The sequence below is a fragment of the Bombyx mori genome, chromosome 25, assembly GCF_030269925.1.
Source record: "Bombyx mori chromosome 25, ASM3026992v2".
NCBI lineage: Eukaryota > Metazoa > Arthropoda > Insecta > Lepidoptera > Bombycidae > Bombyx > Bombyx mori.
In genome coordinates, this window is record NC_085131.1 from 5,393,220 (window position 1) to 5,415,336 (window position 22,117).

The window sequence follows — 22,117 nt, forward strand, 5'->3', positions numbered from 1 at the left end:
CCTTTCTAGTTGGAAAATTAGAACTACTACTACTATAAGCTGTCATAGCTGTCAAACGTCACTGATTATACTAAAAAAACATCGAAACTTTTCATTATCTAAAAAGTGAAACTCTTAACTGAACGAAGATCTCGGGATACATTGTTATTTATATTATATTGTAATGTAAAAGTGTAATTCAGTAAAATTCATACATACGAAAGTAAGTACATTTGTGCAAAATCAGGCAATGATCATTCTATGCATTGCTAGAAACATTTGTGACCCGGTTTATCGTCGCGTCGTGTAAATTAATCTCAATATCTTCATCTCCAATTTTGTACTCAATAATTAAATATATGTTTGTAATTTCATTTTGATTGTGAACATCAAGACGAATAAAATGGAAATGTAAAAATGTTGATAAATTTGAAACTATTAAAAGCTCTTAAGGTAAATTAAAAATACAGCTAAACCATTAGTAAGTTTGTAGTCTCAAGTATAAATTAGTTTTAGTATGAATAAATCATCACTTTCATCTATTTGATGTATGTAATATTCAGAATGATTTTAAGTAGTTGATGGAACTCATGTGTTATCTTGAGACATGAGGTATTAAAAAAAATTAAGTATTATAATGGCTGTCTCTACCCTTCAAAGTGGAACAAATGATTGCTTAAGAGCTGTTAATGCCAAGGTGGTCGTACCCACCGATATGAGCTTACATTACGTCCTACTAGTTAACAAGATCAGATTAAATCAGAAATATCAACGTTGCACAAAACCTACTTCTAATCTTACAATATTTTAATACTTTTCTTTGTTTATAACAAACTAATACTAAATTTATCTTAATTTGCATTGTAACTTCTACTTGCATTAAATTAATCTTCAACTTGGCATGTTGTCAACTATTCTACATGTTCCTGTGATAATTATACACAATTCGAGATTAGCTTTATTTAAATTCATGTGTCAAAGGTTCACAAGTGATACTCACAATGGGATCTTGTTTTGAATTCAAATGCAAATCTGATTCTACTTTCAAAAATATAATACATTATATGAACAAATTTACGTCAACAAACTTGTAACATTTTAAATTCTCACTCTATTCAAGATGTTGGTCAGAAAGCTAACAAGATCACTGTGGAGCACCCTAAGAGTCGAGAAAAGATTTTTGGCTTCAGAACCTGTGAAACCTGCTACTCTAGATAAGGATGGTCTGGAATTAGCCCAGGTGAGATAACTGCATGTCTAATTAATGTTGATAATAATAATAAAAAAAACAATTAATTATTAATTAAACAAGTTCTAATAAATCAGTACTAAAACTTAGTAAATACTTACTACTGCTACTACGTACTAGTTAACTATGCCTTAATGCATCAATTAACTTAATGATTAAAGTAATTACGAAGTATAGTAAAAAAAATTGTATTCCGTTTTTATTTCAAACATACATATTTAAAAGTCAGGATATGACCAGATAATAGAACAAGCTGTTTTTATTAATATTTCAAGACATTTATGTTTTGTAGCCTGTACATTATTTGCATATCTACGCTTGAAAGGCAAACGTGACTAAGCGACAATGCGTGAACATTACAGTAGATTAATTTAAAGTTGAAATACCTGAAAACAAAATTTATTTTAACGAATCTAGCTGTAGTAGAATCTAGCTCGTAGCTGTAGGATTGAAATAATTTTAATAGATTTAGAAATTATTATTTTTTGCGCATTGCATATGGTTATTGCCTATCATTTATGTACAAAGCAGTTATTGTCGCTTAGTCACGTTTGCCTTTCAAGCGTCGATATGAATTTAGCTACATATTTTGCACTTGGTAATGAATGGTCACAGCTGCTCATGGACATTAACAATGCCAACATCTTTCACCTACAGCTGATAATGTCGTAAAACAGCATTTAAAGATAATATCTCATTACGCTTAACACTGAAGAGAAAATAGTTCCTCAATCAAACAACAAGGAAATACAGTATTATTATCCTTTCAGGCAGAAGCTTTAGATAAAGATATTTGCCTGCTAGTTGATGAAAAGGACAACTTCATAGGAACGGCTACAAAGAGAGAATGTCATAAAGTAGGACCTGATGGTGATGTGCTACTCCATAGAGCATTCAGTGTTTTCCTCTTCAACAAGAGAGGTGATATGTTCCTTCAGAGGAGATCAAGCCAAAAAGTAAATTGTTGCAGTATTATGTAGAACTTTACTAATGACAATAAATAACTATGTTATCATATTTTATAACTCGAGATCTCCACTAATTATATGTGTATTATTGAATATATTTAAAATATCTTTTCCCACATTAAAAGTAATTCAATGTGAATCCATTCTATCCATTTCATAATGTTCAACTTTAAAATATTCTTAAATACAATTAATTCCATTCTCAATCAACAAAATGAATCAGGTAACATATCCCGATTACTACACAAATGCTTGCTGCAGCCATCCACTGTACATAGATGAGAAGCCCGAGGAAATCATAACGGCAGCCAGACGTAGGATGAACCATGAACTGGGAATCCCACTAGATCAGGTAATTAATCATAAAGTATTCTAAGAAGAGATGTCTGGAAAATTCACAAACCATTTTAATAGATAATCCAGAAGTACAAACATAAATGAATATTCCTATTCCAAGCCCTGAGCGCTCATTAATAAAGTAACCAAATTATTGTTGGTAACTAGGTAAGCCTGCCTGAGTAGCTACTCTATCAAAATACGATTGAAACCTCATGTCTTAAGACGTCCACTTCGTAATTACTGTGAACTACAGTAACCCTAATAAAAAAAGGAAAGTCAGTTTGTGAATTTTCTTTTAACAGTTAGTTAAAATTGAAGTTGACACTTAATAATCAAGGATAGAATTTATCGCATTTTCAATTCATTAGTCTACTTTCAGGCAATTGAGCAGAACAATTGCCCTACACTTCGGCACTTAGAATCTTTTGTGTCATTTATGACAGTTGACACTGTCAATCCTGCTTTGAGAAATTATAAGTACCTATTACGTAACCTTTTAATTTCATTTCCAAGTTGGACCCGGAACTGTTTACGTTCATGACCCGCGTGCACTATCACGACCCGGGTGATGGAGTGTGGGGCGAACACGAGATCGACCACATACTGTTCTTCCAAAGCGACGTTAAGGTCAAGCCGAACTCGGACGAGATCTCGGAGTATTGTTTCGTGCCCAAAGCAGAGTTTAATTCGTGAGTATAACGTTTCGTACACTTTAATTAGTAACTTCTTAATTCCCCAAAATTAAGACTACCTGCCTATATGAAACACATTAATGTTTTTTTTATATCTGTAATGCTATTTGAAAGATATATATAATACTTTTAGTTTAATCCTGTAAAATATAGCCTTGAATAGCGTCGACTAATAAAATGAAAAGAAATTCTAAAGTTATAAACGGTTTTTTTGCATTTAATGCCAAGTACAGTGTGCTTAGTGCGAGTTTTTTAACGTTCTCGATAGCGTAAAAGTTAACTCAATTTTATATGCAGTTGAAAAAGCGCCCCTAGCGGCAAACGTCGATAAATGTTCCAACTTCATACAAATCTGAGTTAGCTTTTAAGCTATCGTGAACGTTAAAAAACGCGCACTAAGCACACAGATCTCATGATACTCGTCACGCCAAGCCTTTAATCATACAAATTCACGTATTAAACAATAACCGATTTTTTTTTCCGTCTACCTTCTTTCTTTTTATAAAAATCGCTACATAGTATAAAACGCTTTCTCTGTCCCTATATCCCTATGTATGCTTAAATCTTTAAAACTGCGCAACGGATTTTGATGCGGTTTTTTTTAATAGATAGAGTGATTGAAGAGGACGGTTTATATGTATAATAAAATCCATTAAATAGTGGAGAAATCAATAATAAATTACAGTTTCCGAAGCGAAGCGAGGGCGGGTCGCTAGTTTATAAATAAATTGACTTGTCTAGATTGTAAGCTGATGTTAATTACAGGTTCCTTCCAACCTTGGAGGGTCCGATAACGCCGTGGTTCAACATGATCCGCCGCCACCGATTGAAACTCTGGTGGGACAACTTGCACCGCATCAAAGAGCTCGCCGAACCGGAGAAAATACAAAAATTTGTTGATAAAAAATAACGTAAGTCTAAAGTAAAAATTATGAGTGTAACAATGGTAGGTAAGTCGGACACGTGGGTGCCGAGGAATATGAAAAATAGGTTTTCAACTGAACACATGAATTTAGTGTTTTATAAAGTCTTTGTTTCCTCCTTCGAAACTGGACTTTTTTCTCAATAATACTTAAACCCTTTGACTGCCATATAGATCACCGGTGCCCTCCGCAGAGAGCTGAAGTAACTATGTCGATTTCTGTTACTAATGCTCCTGGATTGCCTAAATTTGCCTTCTTTTGTTTTTAATGTATGTTTTTGTCTTTTAGGTCTCTTAGATTAATTCTCAGTATCTTCGTATTAGTCTTTCCCAGAACTACTAGATACTCCGATGCCTTAGTAACAGAAATCGACATAAATACCTTAGTGCGCCACGTAGGGAACTAGTGACTTACACAGCAGTCAAAGCGTTAAGAACCTAACAAATGTGTTTTCTGAATGTCTGACAACGGAAAAAATATGTGTGGTTTTTGTATATTCAGAAAGTTCTGGAATACTTTTCAAAAATGTCAAACAGACTTCATTACGTGTTCTAGTATCGGTCTATAGGGAAATGAGTTGATTTCAATAATTATATTATGTTTGGAAGGAAAACGACACGTCGACACCCGCGTTTCCTACTAAGAGTAATAAGTAATATAGATTTTGTATCAGTGTTTTAGCAAGTGTACCCTTTTAAAACAAAATCTAATTTAACACCAATGTACGGGTCCATTCTATATGAGTAGACAAGGTATGTCATGTGACCGGGAGGAAAAAGGTTTATGAAATGAAAAAAAAACGATATTTTCGGCAGGCAGCGGTTTGGCTCTGCCCTTGGCATTGCTGAAGTCCATGGGCTTTTTTTTTCATTATTACCGTAGATTGGAGGTAATCGGGACCCTTTCCAAATCCAATACAAAATTTTAAATGTTTTTCTTAGGGTAATACCAATAAAATTGAATTTAAAATGGTTCCGAAGACTTAATTTTTGATATACGATGCGTTATTATACATAGTTCATTACAAAATATACACAAAAAATGAAAAAACTAGCTTGACCCGATTCACCTTGGCTTTGGGGTGAATTAGGTTACGTATGGGGACAATAGAGTTTTTCGATAGGGCTGGCACTATTTAGTTGTTAGTTGTTGTACCTAACTTTACGTAATTAACTTTTTTAGTTGTACTTGTCGTAATTAAATTTAATATCTTTAATAAATTACGAAACTTTGATGACTAAATTAATCTATTACTAAATAAAACTAATTTCCAGTTCAACAAAGTTAGATCTAACAACTCAACAAAAGTATTGTGACATCCCAGATTTGTCCCTATTCTAACTCTAGTCTCTATTCCCCCCGATCTACGGTACTTCTAGTTATGTTACACCACTATTTAGGTATAATACATTGTCACATGTATACATAAATAGTATGTTAGAAAAAGAAATGCTGTGGTTGGATCATATAATATAGTTGTTTTTTCAACCGTGAGGACTGCATCCTTGATATTTGCAAACACTGACACAAAACCTCGTTTGGGATGGATAGTCTGCAGCTGCCCAGAGGCCTTTCCGGTTTCACCAACCTGTCTCGTTTTCTATTAATTATTTATCTTATATATAGTCTTGTAAACTCTGCATTTATTTACTTTGAATATTATATTATAGCGAATATTGACTATGTGTTTCTGAGTTTTGTTATATTCAATACAAAATAATTCATGTAAACTATTTATAAATAAATTGTTATTCATTGTAATGCTAAATTATTTCCTATTATTTTATAGGTGAAGACCATCCACATTAACGACTAAGTTATTGAGAGTCTGGGTGCTTAATAAAACTAATATTTAACGCAGTTTTTTTTTAAATTATATTATATATAATAATTAGTATTTATTTCCAAAACAACTGGTACATATCGAGGGGTGGAAGGCTGTTTGGTTTAAGCGACACTTTTGAAACTTTACAAGAGAACCATTTCAAGGTTTTTTTTAATTTGGAGAGAAAATACCATAACAAAAAAAAAACTTAATAGAAGTTCAATTAAAAACATCGAATTGTTGATGCTAATACCAAATAGAACGGACCTTTAATTACAAAGATAAATTAAATTTATGTAATTAAATAAATGTAATTAAAATTAACCAAACAGCCTTTTACCCCTCGATTCTATCACTTTTTTTCGAAATCGTTACCCATGCCATTATAACTAGGGCATTGTAGGGATTGACGAGCGAACGTTCTTGAAAATAATTGTTGATACGAATTGGACACGGTTCGGCAAAGTTCGTTTTTTTTTTTTCAGTTAAAATATTAGAATACAATTATCGGTTAACACAATTTTTTTTTTATTGCTTATGCTGGTGTACGAGCTCACGGCCCAAGTGTTAAGTGGTTACCGGAGCCCATAAACATCTACAACTCATATGCCGCTTTTTTTTTATGCCAACATATAACTAACTATACTTGAGACCTTAGAACCTATATCTCAAGGTGGGTGGCGCATTTACGTTGCAGATGTCTATGGGCTCCAGTAACCACTTAACACCAGGTGGGCTGTGAGCTCGTCCACCGATCTAAGTCTTAAAAATTAAAAAAATATACCTAACTTCATATATAAGTTCTAAGGTCTCAGTATAGTAAATATTTCGAAATACGACACACATTATTCACATATAGGCTTCAGCATTTCATCGGAGCTGTTCTCAGATTTTGAGGACTGTATCAGTTTCCTCGTAGTGCTATACGACGTGATCCACTGCAAAGTACGCGCTTGCCGAGGCTTCCTCTTACGGAACAACTTTCTTTTGACCGATAACTTAGGCAGCTTAGTGTCAGTGGTCGAACGGAGCAAGTAAGCTTGGCACGTGATTTTGTTACCGACGTGCAATCCGTTTCTGTACGCGGTGTGAAGATAACGAACCGCTATCACTTGTAAAATCTGAATGATAGTTAAAAAAGAATTTATCCAGTTCAATTTACCATCAATATATAATATAATAATTGTTTTGAAAACAGTTATTCGGTAAGAATGTAAAACAAGTAAAAAGTTTAGAGGATCTTCTATACTAATATTATAAAGAGGAAAGATTTGTTTGTTTGTTTGTTTCGAATAGGCTCCGAAACTACTGGACCGATTTGAAAAATTATTTTTCCATTAGAAGCCGACATTGTCCCTAATGAACATAGGCTACTTTTTTTAATTTTTTTTTTATTTTTTTTTTTTTGTTTCATCTGTGTTTTAATGTTTCCGAAGCGAAGCGAGGGCGGGTCGCTAGTATTTAATAACAATATTCCCGACAACTTCTTTAATAGTTTAGTACTAACGTAGTCACTCCCGATCTTCTGTCTGATCGACATTGAAAAAACAGCTGTCTCGTCCTTATTTTTTTGACAAATTTAGACAGGACGATAATACCGAACCATGCGAGCACGCTACATGTCTTACCCGTTTTAATTTACTGGTGATAAGGTATAATTTACTAAAACGTACTAATTACTCGCACTCTCTCTGCAGTTCCTCTTTCTGCAGCGATGCATTCAACTGTGAATTATTAACATATAGCCTCAATCTTCCCAAAAAATATATATATTATGTACTTAACAAAAACTTACAAATTCTATTTAATGTTTTTTTTTATTGCTTACATGGGTGGACGAGCTCACAGCCCACCTGGTGTTAAGTGGTTACTGGAGCCCATAGACATCTACAACGTAAATGCGTCACCCATCTTGTGATATAAGTTCTAAGGTCTCAAGTATGGTTACAACGGCTGCCCTACCCTTCAAACCGAAACGCATTACTGCTCCACGGCAGGAATAGACATAGCACGTCCATTACAAACGAAAAAATACGTAGCAAATAATTCAACTTCAAACTAATATAATGTGTTAAAATATAAATCTCGACTACATAAATTACCATTGCCATAATTATAAGTGACATTACGGCGTTGAATCTCCAGGACACGGACATCATTTCGCTAATTAATTTTTCTTCACAACCAGCTTGCCATATAGTTAGTTGTTTCTAGAAAATAGATCCAGATTATGTTAAAATCAATTTACACACTATGTGGGCTAAATTTTGTACCTACATTCTTTTCAAAATAGACTGAAAAGTAGATACACGATATTCGTTTGCCGCTAGGGGCGCTGTTCCAACTTTATACTGAATTAACTTTTACGCGATTGAGAAGTTAAAAAACTCACATTAGGCACACTCAATGCATTTCATTACTCGTAAAATGCGTAACCACCACATAATAATATGTGGATACTGCATCCGTAATATCTGATCAAAGCTAGCAGTGCCAACTCAAGATAAACGCTAAAAGAAGAAAATTTCAATAATAAGAAATACCTACGTACTTTGGGATTATATTTATAAATGGTACCCTCTTGCATCACCCCATGATGAATACAAGGATACAATTCATCCGTCGAACAACAACTATACGGTACGTTATCCGCAATAAATTTATGATTAATGCTGAAATATGTATAAAAATTACAATCACAAGAAAATCATGCAACAACATATTATTTTAACAGAGTACCCTTTTCTTTAAAATTGAATTTTAGATTTTGTAATGAAAATACATTCGCTAACATTTTATTTCGTTCCGTGTTTTCCTCATTCATAAACCAAGGGATATAAAACCATTCTTGATAGTTTACACGGCCGCAGCAATGGAAGCGAGTTTGTAGACGATCAATGGCGACTTTGGAAGGTAGATGACTTGAATACCTAAACATTGCTTTCGTTATCCCTCCCTTGATTTTAGCTGTAATTATTTATGAAATAAATTATCATTTACTTACACAAAAAGCAATGGTCTTATACACTAACGCTAGTTTAATTAATAAAATAATCCCCGTCCGATTTCCTTTAGCTGCAGAGGAAAAAAACAAGTGTGAGTGAATGTTGTGATGATAATTAATAACATGTTCCTTATATGACCCATCTGTTGGATTTGATGTAGCTGGATTTAATCAGGGCTTCCAACAGAGAAGCCTGATCAGTTACCCGCCGACAGCCGATCCTGTGTGCTTAGTGCGAGTTCCTTAACGTTCTCGATAGCGTAAAAGTTAAGCCAATTTTGTATGCAGTTGGAACAGCGCCCCTAGCGGCAAACGTACGCACAGGATCCCATTCCATACAAATATGAGCTAACTTTTACGCTATCGAGAACGTTAAAAAACTCGCACTAAGCACACTCGTTCTCGACGGGGTATGGTAGCGAGGAAAGGAGCGTCTCACCTCGGCCACGCGTACTTCTATGAAGTTGTCTCATGTCTCGAAATTCGGGCACGGGTGCTGAGCTACAGGGGTTTTAGTCAGGTCGATTCCAAATACAACGGTTCACGACCTCATATAAATTAAAAATAAAAAGTTCGACTACCTAAAAAACATAAATAAAACAGCTTTTACGGTTTATTCCTGTATTTTTAATGGGTTTATATTATTTCAGACTGTCCGAAATCTTTGGTTTTCTTGGTCTCACAGACGACAACGCGACGGTCGTAAAATAATCAAACAACATCAAAAAAGACCAGTTTAAACCGTAAAAGTAGTTTTAAATATAAGAAAGCCTGTTTTACGTAATTTTATTACTAATAAACTTGAAGAATTTATTTTAAATAAATAAAAATGAAATTAAATAAACTTATTAGGTAAATTGTGTTTCCATCGGTCCTTGACAAGTGTGCCATAATACCTATAATTTAATCCGGCATTTTAAAGTGGATGTTAATCACGTTCAAACATTCCGTTACATGCATTCGTACACGTGTTTATACATACATACAAAGTGAATCAAAAAGAATAACAGAAATTCTATCATGTTACTTAAGTGTTTTAATTTGATTAATTACCTCTGATTATGGTTGATTGTAGACCAGAGTAAAAAATGATAGCAAGAAATAAAATAACCATGATAATAAGCGCCCAAACATAATAAAACAATCCGTTTACGACATTGTATTCTTTTTTCGATAGTCCAGCTTTGAACAGCTGATATAAGCCATACAACTGCAGCAAGATTGCTTAAGTTATAATGTGAAATACAAGAAGTTAAGCTTAGTATATGATACTTTGGATAGCCGGATATCTTATTGAACGAAATAGTTTTATTTTTCGATAAATAGTATTAGTGTTTTATAAGGAAATGAAGAATCATGCAAATGAATCTTTATTAAAAATGTTTTTATTTTATTGCTTAGATACATACATCTACAACGTAAATGCCGCCACCCACATTGAGATATGAGTTCTGAGGTCTCGATTGTAACAGTACAACGCCTGTCCCGCCTTTCAAACCGGAACGCATTACTGCTTCACAGCAGAAAAAGGCAGGGAGGTGGTACCTACCCGTGAGGACTCGCAAGACGTCCTACCACCACTAATTAAGCAAATTATAATTTAGCGGGTTTGATTTTTATTTCACAATGCTATTCCTTCACCTTGGAAATCAGTCGTAACCATTTGTTAAGTAAGTACATATTCCATGAGAAAAATTTATACCCACCTGCTGCTCTAACTTCTAAATGTAAAAGCTCTAAGTTCATTTATCACACTGGTTTTAATGACAAGAGATTCTTGAATTTTCTATGCAGAAATTTCAAACCAAAATTATAGTAGTAAATTTTTACATCCTTAATTACTATACCTCTATAACGACAGCCATTATAGATCCGCATCCTATAATAACTGGAATGGCATTACCATCTGGCCAACAAATAAGGTCTAATAAAGTACCTTCTTCGCTTCTAATGCTTTCTGAAGTATTGACAAGCCAAATTAGGTAAAATATTACTATAGGCATACAAGCCATGAGGAACAATCTTAGATTATTAAATGATGACCATGTTAAATACATTTTCGATGTGAATTATAAAAATTTACTTCTAGCGTAATGTTCGTCTTTTTGATTAATGTTATTATGACTTGATTCAAATCTTTTAAGACTATTTTATGGTCTCCAAGCCGTTGACAGTTACATTGACAAAGCGAATGAATGAAGTCCACAAACTGTTCGCAGAGATCTGTGAATTTATAACTAAATTAAAGCAAACCAAGAGTATTGTTCAATTAAGTTTAGTCCCATTTTTATTAAGTTTCAAATTGTTTATTTTCCTTTGCCACTTCTTTTGTTTGCTTTTTAATATTAAACACTAAATCTTCCATCGACAAATAAAATGTCTACTTCCCTAAGTAGGAAGTAGCTTTTCAACATTCCAAATTATTAAAAAACTTCATCGAATGTTAAACCTTGACGAAACTTATTCAAAATAAAATGTATGATTTAATTCTTGTGCATTTCAAGTTCGAAAACGAAAACCTAATATTTTGACATTTGACAGGTGATAAACTACAAGTTCACACTTCACAGTTCACAACAATACCTACCGTACTGATATGAAGAATTCCATTGTGTTAAAATATTTTTATAATTAAACGAAAAAATGTGTATCACAACATTGTAATCAATTCAAATTTGTAGTTGTTATATTTTTTTTCTTTGTTCATTTAAAGATTAATTTATTCGTAATATGATAAATAAACTGCAATTCAAACTATGGGTGCTGAGGTTCTGTTTGAAAATAGTGTATCCAAAGTTCAATTTCTACACATTCCTCGTATTCCTAACAATAAAACATAGAATTTGGTATGAAAGAAGATTACGTGGTGCTAAAATAATGGATCACTTTACTATTAAAAGCGTACCAGCGCACATCGTGCAATCACTTGTGAAAAATAATTTGGATAATAATCCAGCTGTCGTTTTAAACAAATGCATTGTTATCTCTAAAGAACAGTATATACAGTTGGCTAGTGAGAACTTGTTTTACGTAGACAGAGGTGTTCTTTGGCTTTCTTTAAAATTGAGCACAAACTATAAAAACAAGCACAAACGTAAAAAACAGCACAACACCAAAGAACATTTACATAAATTTGCTTTTATGACTTCTGAAATACACAAAAAGTTATGGGCCGATAGAACAGCAGATGATATTGAGAACATTAGAATAGTCCCTGTTGTTGGATCTAAATTGCTCAAACCTGACATTGGTTTTGTGACAGAAAATGAATTACACAACATGTCCTCATGTTTTGGATTGAATGATTTTAATGATATTGAAATAACTTTTCACCCTGTACCTTCATTATTATGCTCACCAAAAATTGCCATTACTGCTGAAGTTAGCTTACTTTTGAATGATTATGATTTAGACAATGATTTCACCAAGGAGGTTCTAACTAACCATTTTGAAATTCCAAGACTGGTCAGTATTAATGATGTGTTTAGCATTGAACTAACACCAACAATGACAACCAAATATCATTGTAAATATTTAGATCTGGTAGAGTCTACTGGAAAACTTTATTTTAAATGTACAAAGCTAACAAGTGATTTAGAAATAGATGGAAACCCCACAACCAGTAATAACAAAGTAATTAAACCATATTTTATTGTCAGACGTGTGACCCAACTAACTTTAGGAGAGAATATTCATGCAACAAAGCCACAAGATAAATATTTCAAGCCACAAGGATTTGATGATAATTTACACATGCTAGAACTCTGCCCAACTGGCTTAAAGCATATTTTTAATCAAATTCAAGAAACCATTTCACCATTTTTAAATGAAGATTTAAGTACGTAATTTTAATACTATTACCCAACTTATAAACCTAACTAATATCTTGCTATCAATTAAAAATGTATAGTACTTATTTAAAGAATAATGTTAAAAAGAATTTGTTTTGTTTTTATGTGCTTTATGGTTCTGCCTTAGAAAGAAAAAGATTAATTGTGACAGTTTCTATTTCTTTTCAGGTGACCTCTCATTGTTTTTATCGAGTCCGATTATACCAATGTTAGCCTTAACCGGCTGCTTGGGGTCTGGAAGACACTTAGCTGTAAAAACATTAGCAAAATTTAATGGTTTGTGTTTGAATACAATACTGGAAGCTACAAGACTAAAGTGATGTGTTCTATGTTACGTTTTTATACTGTTTTAAATGTAATAGAAAATAAAAAAAATGTCGACATTTCAGGAATTAATTGCCTCTCTATTGATTGCAATGCATTACAAAGCTCAACAGCTAAGCAGACTGAAAGTAAAATTAATGCAACCATACAAAAGGCAAAGGCTGCGGCACCTGTCATTGTGTTACTAGATAATTTTGAGGTACTAAATAACAATACATTTAGTATAATTTTACGTAAACTATTATCTGAAATAACTGAACTGTGAACAATATTTTAAGTCAGTCTCTTAAATAATCTAGTAATTAATTTGTTTACAGTCTTACCTATTTTGTGTGGTCAAACACAATAGATTGATTATTCAACTTCTGCATTTGCAAGAAAGCTAACATTGTTCCCTAGACGTAAAACTTTGATGGAAAACTGTAATATCTAGTAAATATTGAAATAATGTAAAAAGATGTTCGAGAAATTTTCATTTAACAATTAGTCTTAACAAGCCTATTTTTGTGTGTTAAGTATTCTTAAGTAAAATTCTATATTTCAATGTATGTCAAAACTTTTTAAGAATACGCATTTTGTAGAATATTCTGAAAAAAGGCTGATTAACTTCCTAAAATAATCAGGTAATGGATATTATGTTGAACTATTACTAAAGTGTTAATATGTATTGTAATTTCTAGGTATTTGCAATAGATGCAGAAAACAATGAGGACTGTAGAGTGATTGAATACTTTATGAACACAATCACTGATTTATATCAGAACTACACAAAGCACCCTATCATATTCATTGCTGTGACGAAAGATATAGAATTTAAACCGAACATAAGTAGGCTGTTTCTAGAAAAGTTTCACATACCGAAATTGAATCTTAGACAGAGATATGAGATGCTAGACTGGTTTTCCAACGTAATGAGACTAAATATAGATGGTGCAGAGCATGTGAAAGCAAATGAGTTATTAGTAAAACAAACACCAGTGAATGTAAATAGTCAGAATGTTTTACAAAGGGTGGCAGCGAAGACTGAAACGTTTTTGTATGGCGATTTGGACACATTAGTGCACTTCGCGACTAGAGAGTCGTATTTGAGGCAGCACAATAATTATAATCAACTACCGCCCGATCCTGACTTGCGGTTAATAAAGGAAGAAGATTTTAACTCGGCTTTAGGTAAGCTGCGAAGTGCAGGGTTCGCAGGTTTTAATAAAATGCACATCTTAGTTGCACAATGCTATATTTCAGACTGACTTACTAATAACTTACACACTACAAAGCAATACAAGAGGTTTCGTGTTATATGTTAATGTTACTAATCGTTAAGCTTTGGAATGAGCTCCCCTCCATGGTGTTTCCCGACACTATGACATGTTCTTTTTCAAAAGAGGCCTGTGGAGAGTACTGTACGATTGACAGCGGCTTGGCTCTGCCCCTGGCATTGCTGAGGTCCGTGGACGACGGTAACAATTCACCATAAGGTGACCGTATGCTAGTCCGCCTACAAGGCCAATGAAAAAAAAGCTTGCTTGTGAAAACATTTTAAAATGATTTTAGAATTACAAACCTCACTAACAATTGACTAAATCAGAACATACAAACCCTTAATCCATCAAATATTTGTATGAAGTGCCAACCCTAATTCATATTTTTACGAATGTAAAAAATGAGAAAAATTAATAAGATTTCGGTTCGACATCCTGAAAAACATTTAGATAATATTACTTACTTAGATGAATAAATTTTTTTGGATGTTTTCAGAATCAATAAGAAAGCTACAAAGTCAACATTTGGACGCGCCGAAAATACCCAAAGTGTACTGGGATGATATCGGAGGGTTGGAGAAACTAAAAAAGGAATTACTTAAGACAATACAGCTTCCTATTAAATACCCACACTTGTTCAAAAACGCGAGCCTCAAAAGATCAGGTAATGCTTAAGATCGTCGTTACTTTTATGTAATCGGCAAATCTCACATTGGTACCTCTAGGAAAGGATTATGCATAAAAACATTAGATTTATTTATTAGGATACAGAAATAATTAATAAATATATTGATGTAAATAAAATAATACATTTATATATATTTCAAAAGCTGTTATGAGCAATCTCAATGAAATCCTTAATCTTATAACACGAAAGAAGAAAACTAAATCTAATGATTCTAACATTTTGTCAGGAACAACTTCTGCACACCTATCACAACCCATGATACATCGATGTAAAGTGATATCTGTGCATTCGTGTTCGATTTAAGACCCTAAATGACGTCACACGTAATGAAAGTAAATATTTTTTATGACGACAATTATTAGTGAAGTATTAATTTTAAAAAAATATGAGTGCAAGTACCTAACTAAATTTGCATGGGGCATCCCAGATGACGTCACATTTTTCGAAAGTGCACCCTGTGTGCTTAGTGCGAATTTTGTAACGTTCTCGCGTGTAACAGCGCCCTAGCGGCAAACATAGGCAAACGTTCCAACTCGATACAAATTTGAGTTAACTTTTACGCTATCGAGAACGTTCCAAAACTCGCACTAAGCACACCGTTTAACATAAAAAATTATCTACGTACATATTAAGTATAAATACGTATAATAATAGAAATGACATTTTGGTTATCTTCAGTAATTTAAAATGTTTTTGTAAGATTTCCCTCTCAGCTTATTTAGAAATTTGATACTAGCGGTGTATACGTATCTCTTTATAGGCATACTGTTGTACGGGCCTCCAGGTTGTGGGAAAACGTTAGTAGCTAAAGCAGTAAGCACGGAGTTGAATGTGAGCTTTCTCAGTGTCAAAGGTCCCGAGCTACTAAATATGTACATCGGTCAGTCCGAAGAGAATGTTAGAAAAGGTTTGTAACCTCTTTAGTACACTTCATCTATGTAAATAGCTTGCTCTTTCTATTGACGGTTTTTATTACCTTAACATGTATCTATCTATACTAGCGGTCTCGCAGTAGTCGAAATTCGACTATAATTAATTGAAATTATAAGTTTGAACCATATTATAGTTGTCAAGGACAATAGTATGTACTATAGTATTATACTTCTTTTTTACTTTTTTTCTGGTGGTAGGACCTCTTGTGAGTCCGCCCGGGTAGGTACCACCACCCTGCCTATTTCTGCCGTGAAGCAGTAATGCGTTTCGGTTTGAAGGGTGGGTCAGCCGTTGTAACTATACTTGAGACCTTAGAACTTATATCTCAAGGTGAGTGGCGCATTTACTTTGTGGATTACGTCTATGGGCTCCAGTAACCACTTAACACCAGGTGGGCTGTGAACTCGTCCCATCCCATCTAAGCAATAAAAAAAAACTATCTCCTTGAACAGTCTTCGAGTCTGCACGCGCATCGTCTCCGTGCATAATATTCGTGGACGAGCTGGACGCGCTGGCGCCGCGCCGCGGGGCCGCCGGGGACTCCGCCGGCGCCAGCGACCGCGTCGTCAGCCAACTGCTCGCTGAACTCGACGGGGTCAATACCTCGGGAGGTACGCTGCATGTCTTTTCTTTTGGCCCATGAAAATCGCCAGATCTGTAAAATCCCTTTATGGTTTTAAAATCCTTCACTGGTAATATTCTGCGCAATCTGAAGGCTAGGATTGCTCTATTAAAAACCTACTTATACATACATGTCCTACGATATAAACCGAGAGCTCGCCAGTTTAAATAATGGCTTTAAAAAAAATGAAAGCGGACCCAACGCAACCAAGACAAGGGGAGACAGGGGTCGCACTGTGATGCGCTAAACATAAAATAAAAATTTTAGTAGCCACCAAAAAGGTTTGAATGTACCTTTTTTAATGCACCCAATGATTTAAACATGCTCACTCAGTTGTCATTCCGATCACCATCCAACCTGAGACGAAGTGTCATTTCAATTTCAATCTCATTTGTATAATGGCTGTCCCGCCGTTCGAATCGGAATGCATTCTGCTTAGTCACCGGAATTGAAAGAGTTGTACCTATCCCTGCTGGCCTAAAATAAGCTCTTACGCCAGTGTACTCACGGCTTAGTTTCCTGTGGAAACGTAATGCTCTCACTTATAATTGGAATTCCGTTCTAGATGAAGACACGTCCAGCTTCGTGTTCATAATGGGCGCAACGAACCGGCCCGATTTACTCGAACAATCTCTGCTGCGGCCCGGTAGACTCGATAAGCTCGTCTACGTGGGGCCCTACTGTGGGACGCGAGAGAAGACATCAGTGCTCGAAGCGCTTTGTCGGAAGTGAGATATATTCACTAACAATTAATCGTACTTAAACACCACATGACCATGAGCCCAGATGAATTTTAATTAACTAGTGGCCCCCTAGTACTTAGTCGAAATTCGACTATAATTAATTGAAATTATAACTTTGTACACTATTATGATTCTATTTTCAAAAACTATTCATTATACTTCCATAGTCACAAATTTCGTCAAGACTACACTATAGAAAAATATTAATAAAGGCAAACAATATTTAATCTATTCTCAATTTGACAACAGACGTCAAGAACAAAAGTTTGACAGTAAATAAATAGTATGCATGCGTGTGTGCGTCAAATACATTATAGTGTGTGTAATGTTTTTTTTATACATTTAATGTATTTTTTAGCCATAATTTAAAAAAATATTAGCATTGTGCACTCCTTCTCTATATTCTTTATAAGTGTGGGAAATTTCATAATCCTCCGTCCGCGCAATTTTCGTAAAAAGGGATACAAAGTTTTTCCTTCGCGTATTAATATATAGATTCTATTAGTTTTCGAATCAAATAATAACCCGTACATTCATTCGCTTTGAGCTTATATGTGCGCAAACCCGATCTCTTCAACCGACTGCTAATATGCAGGGCCGCGTTACCCTTGTGTGCGAAGTGCACATAAGCCCCAAGGCAATAAGGGCACCGCCTCCGAAATTATTTATGTTACACTTTCACAACCAAATATTCTTTGTAGTGGAGTATCGTTATGTAAACAGTTACAAAACATATAAGTTTCCCAAAATTTACGTCAACACAATAAGTCAAAATTAACAAATAATAATAAAAAATACATTGAAACATGAAGATTCGTAAAAATATGGGGCGCTTCTTGGGTTTCACACACAGGCGCTGCGAGGGTCTACGTGAGCCTGCTACATAGGCGGCACTGACAATTTCGGGAATTAACGAAGTGACACAACATTACTATTTAAAAATGTATTTATTGCTTTTCGAAGTATTCTCCGCGAAATTTGACACATTTTTCCATACGATGGAACCAATCATTGAAGCAACCATTCCATTCGGAAGTTGGGGTCTCCAAAATGGCCGTTTTGTAGGCGTCCACAGCTTCTTCAGGTGATGAAAATCTCTGTCCACGCAATTTATTCTTTATTTTAGGAAAAGTATAGAAATCATTAGGGCTTAGGTCGGGGCTGTACGGCGGATGGTCTAATAATTCTATGTTTTCTTGCTCTAAAAACTCTTTTGTTCTGTGCGCGGTGTGAGAACTCGCATTGTCGTGATGGAGGATGATGCGGCGGTTGCAGTTCTCTTTACGGAGTTCAGAAACGACCTGTGGCAAACAAATGCTAGCATACCATTCTGCATTAACCGTTCTTTGTCCCTCAAGAGGAATAGTCGTAACATGACCGGTTTTGGAGACAAACGTGGCCACCATTTTTTTTGCAACACTTCGTGAACGAACAATTTTTGTTGGCTTTAACTCATTTTCGAACACCCAAACTCGTGACTGGTTTTTTGTTTCGGGTTCGTACGCGTATATCCAGGATTCGTCACCTGATACAATGTTGTATACAGCATTTGAGGATCCTGCGTGGAATCTTTCGAGAGTTCTGACGCACCAAGTAACGCGAGCCGCTTTTTGCTCTTCACAGAGCGAATGCGGTATCCATCGGGAAAACAACTTTTTTACACCTAATTGTTCATGCAAGATTATTTATATTTGAGTCGTCTATTATCAAAGGTGGCAATCTGTACATTTGGACAAAAAATTTTTATTGATATGTCAATACAGATTTATTTGAATATAATCGTCTCCTTCAAAGAATACGGTTCAAAACCTGCATTAAATAAAGGTTAATAGTTAACCTGTTATTTATCTAAGATGTCGTTCCGAAGAGTTTTGTGACTGCCAATGGAATACAAAGTCAATAATTCGTTTTTCTGATTTACCAGTCATTGTCCAAAAGTCAGATTGCCGCCTTTGATAATAGTCGACTCATTTGACTCATGCCAATGTCTAAAGTTGCCTGAATTTCGCGATATGTCACATGTCGATCTTCCTCAATCAGCTTACGCACAGCATCAACGTTTTCTTGGGTGACTGCAGTTTTTGGACGACCTTGACGGGGATCATCACTGAGCTTGACACGTCCACGTTGAAACTCAGCAAACCAGCGATAAATTGTGGTTTGGATGGGGCTTCATCACCAAATGCAGAAATCATCCGGTCAACACACTGTTTTTGTGTTAAACCACTTCGAAAGTCATAATAAATCATCGCTCTTGAATTTTCTAGAGTCAATTCCATTTTCTCAACGACTAAACAAGTTTGACAAAACCTTGTGACAAGACCGAGAATCTTTTTTTAAATAAATAAATGGTATTCGATTTTTAAAACCAAGGAGTTTTCAATTAAAAAGATTTTAATATGACAGGAACAGTGGAAATATTCCATTCCCGATACTTTTAGTGCAGCCCTCGTAATATGTACTATGTCGCAAAATGGCGGACATCTTTTGACATAGTGGGCGTCTAGTGGGTAGTCGTGCAATGAGATTGCGTAGCACAAAACGGTATGACAGTTCGAGACGTCTTCACTCTTCCTAAGTCAGGCGACGAATGTGCTGCGATTCAACACGAACGATGACACGTTTTTTGTTGGGTTTTTTTTATTGCATTGAGCTCAAGGCCCACCACAACGTAAATGCCGCCATCCACCTTGAGATATGAGTTCTAAGATCTCAGTATATTTACAACGGCTACCTCACCCTTAAAACCGAAACGCATTACTGCTTCACGACAGAAATCTTCCCGTGCGGACCCACAAGAGATCCTACCACCAGTAATACAATTCGTATGTCAATCGAGATACGAATGGTCGAGTTAATCAACTAGTCAAAATTAAGAGACAAATCATTCGCAAAATATTTAACAAGAATAGTTTTTTTTTATTTTCTACTGTTGACGTTTTTAATTTTCAAGACAGTTTGTAAAGACCTTGTTTTAAAATTTATTTGTTTATTGACTTTATGGGGTAGGCCACTTTTCGTTCCTAACCACGTCGATTTTTCGAAGACAAACACTTCATATATCGAGGTTCCCTTCTACTCTTCATTGGACATAACCGGCAATACAATATTAATTAACAAAAGACTCATTAGGAACCACAAATTATTATGCACATACGTACAAGGCTCACTCTACTTTCAGGTACAAACTAAGACCTGAAGTAAATTTGGAAGCCGTCGCAGAGGCACTACCCGACAAGTGCACCGGCGCTGACTTACTGCAGGTTGTCTCTACTGCACGGTCAGCGGCCGTGAGAGCACTCGTTGCTAAGCTACACAATGGTACGAACTAAATAAGTATTAATTTTTTTATTCAAAAGAAAATTCAAGAATTAACTAATTAAATTATTTTTTAACAAAAGTATGACATCTATTCCACCAATAATCATAACCCAAACTAAGACTTATTAAATGACACTAACAGTATTTTATGTTAAAAGAGTATCAGAAACTCGAATCAAAAGAATAGGTAACATTAATATCATAAAATTTCAATTTTATTTCTCACTCATTATGGTAGAGGTGTCATGATTGAAAAGGTTAGATTTAGTGTATTTAGGCGATACTCTATTTTTAAAGATAGAGACTCACTATAAATTGTATAATTGTACAATAAATTAAAACTTAAACCATTTAAAACCGTTCTACCTTCTTAAATGATTTTAACAATATAGCCAATACCTACAATACCTAAATATATAATATGAATTCATAAATAATGTATATTATTAATTATTTTCAGGAACGTTAAAGGAAAGCGAACTGAGTCCCGACTCCATCGTTATAGGGGTAACTGAACTATGGGAGGGCGTTGTATCATTCCGGCCCTCGGTCACAGACGATGAACTGTCGCATTACGAAGCGATGGAGTCACAAATGTAAAATAAACAGTTTTCTAGTCTACTGGTCTTGTTATTAATATATGTATTTTGTTTTATTTTTGCGTTTTTGTTCTCTTATTGGGCGTTATCTTTATTGCGTGTGGTGGGCGCCTAAGAATACCCCCAACCCAAACTTAGCTCATGGGTGTCGTAGAAGGCGACTAAGAGCCAAAGCCAGACCAAAGCATGATGCAAGCAATATGGGCACAAATCAAAGGACACGCCACTCGAAACAGTACCCGTCCTCCTTTTACGGCAAACAAGATGTTAGATATAGTGAAATATACATGTGCCGAAGTAAGCGTAGAACACTGGGAAAAAATTGTGAGAAGAACCAAAAACATTATAGCGTTGGATTGGGAAATTCATGCGGCATTCGATAATATAGAAGTACAGAAACTTATAATAAATTTTGGGGAGAGCTCATCGAATGATAGTGACGATTTATCAGATTTTGATTAAAATAAATAATATAATTACTATAATTAATTATATAATCAACATAATATAATTACATCTTATAATGAAAAGTAATATCTAATATATAAAATTCTCGTGTCACAGTTTTCGATGCCATACTCCTCCGAAATGGCTTGACCGATTTTGATGAATTTTTTTGTGCTTATCCGGTATCTATGAGAATCGGCCAACATCTATTTTTCATACCCCTAAATGTTAGGGGTAGTCCACCCCTAAATTTTTTTTTTTATTTTTTAGACAAAATTTTTAATTTCTATTTTTTTATGATACAGCATACAAAAATACATACAACCCTAAATTTTCATCCCTCTACGATCA

At 34.7% G+C, this 22,117-nt stretch overlaps 3 protein-coding genes across 10 annotated transcripts; 2 read left to right on the forward strand and 1 right to left on the reverse strand.

Annotated features, from left to right (window-relative positions):
• The first annotated feature begins 19 nt into the window (after positions 1 to 19).
• On the forward strand, positions 20 to 6,010 carry Ippi (isopentenyl-diphosphate delta isomerase). Of its 2 annotated transcripts, none has more exons than XM_012688928.3 (7): positions 20 to 202; positions 1,100 to 1,219; positions 1,999 to 2,184; positions 2,420 to 2,548; positions 3,049 to 3,224; positions 3,993 to 4,138; positions 5,940 to 6,010. In XM_012688928.3, exons 2-6 carry the CDS (start codon positions 1,100 to 1,102, stop codon positions 4,135 to 4,137), a joined length of 756 nt encoding a protein of 251 aa, XP_012544382.1. In that variant the 5' UTR covers positions 20 to 202; the 3' UTR covers position 4,138; positions 5,940 to 6,010.
• LOC105841385 (rod outer segment membrane protein 1) lies at positions 6,002 to 11,147 on the reverse strand. 6 transcript variants are annotated; one of them, XM_021346913.3, is made up of 7 exons: positions 10,827 to 11,147; positions 10,033 to 10,189; positions 8,768 to 8,942; positions 8,527 to 8,647; positions 8,078 to 8,185; positions 7,649 to 7,699; positions 6,002 to 7,096 (listed from the first exon to the last, which is right to left on the reverse strand). In XM_021346913.3, the coding sequence occupies exons 1-6, from the start codon at positions 11,034 to 11,036 to the stop codon at positions 7,652 to 7,654; spliced, it is 819 nt and encodes a 272-aa protein (XP_021202588.1). In that variant the 5' UTR covers positions 11,037 to 11,147; the 3' UTR covers positions 6,002 to 7,096; positions 7,649 to 7,651. The 6 variants fall into 6 exon arrangements, with proteins under 6 accessions (XP_021202588.1, XP_062532063.1, XP_012544397.2 ...); XM_062676079.1 differs by lacking the exon at positions 7,649 to 7,699 and having other exon boundaries at positions 8,105 to 8,185; XM_012688943.4 differs by lacking the exon at positions 7,649 to 7,699.
• Positions 11,148 to 11,537: 390 nt separating this feature from the next.
• LOC110384950 (uncharacterized) lies at positions 11,538 to 21,375 on the forward strand. 2 transcript variants are annotated; one of them, XM_038020353.2, is made up of 11 exons: positions 11,542 to 12,444; positions 12,639 to 12,817; positions 12,999 to 13,106; positions 13,220 to 13,353; positions 13,835 to 14,324; positions 14,910 to 15,077; positions 15,862 to 16,008; positions 16,487 to 16,645; positions 17,222 to 17,384; positions 20,581 to 20,720; positions 21,181 to 21,375. In XM_038020353.2, exons 2-11 carry the CDS (start codon positions 12,733 to 12,735, stop codon positions 21,318 to 21,320), a joined length of 1,734 nt encoding a protein of 577 aa, XP_037876281.1. In that variant the 5' UTR covers positions 11,542 to 12,444; positions 12,639 to 12,732; the 3' UTR covers positions 21,321 to 21,375. The 2 variants fall into 2 exon arrangements, with proteins under 2 accessions (XP_037876280.1, XP_037876281.1); XM_038020352.2 differs by having other exon boundaries at positions 11,538 to 12,817.
• The last annotated feature ends 742 nt before the right edge of the window (positions 21,376 to 22,117 follow it).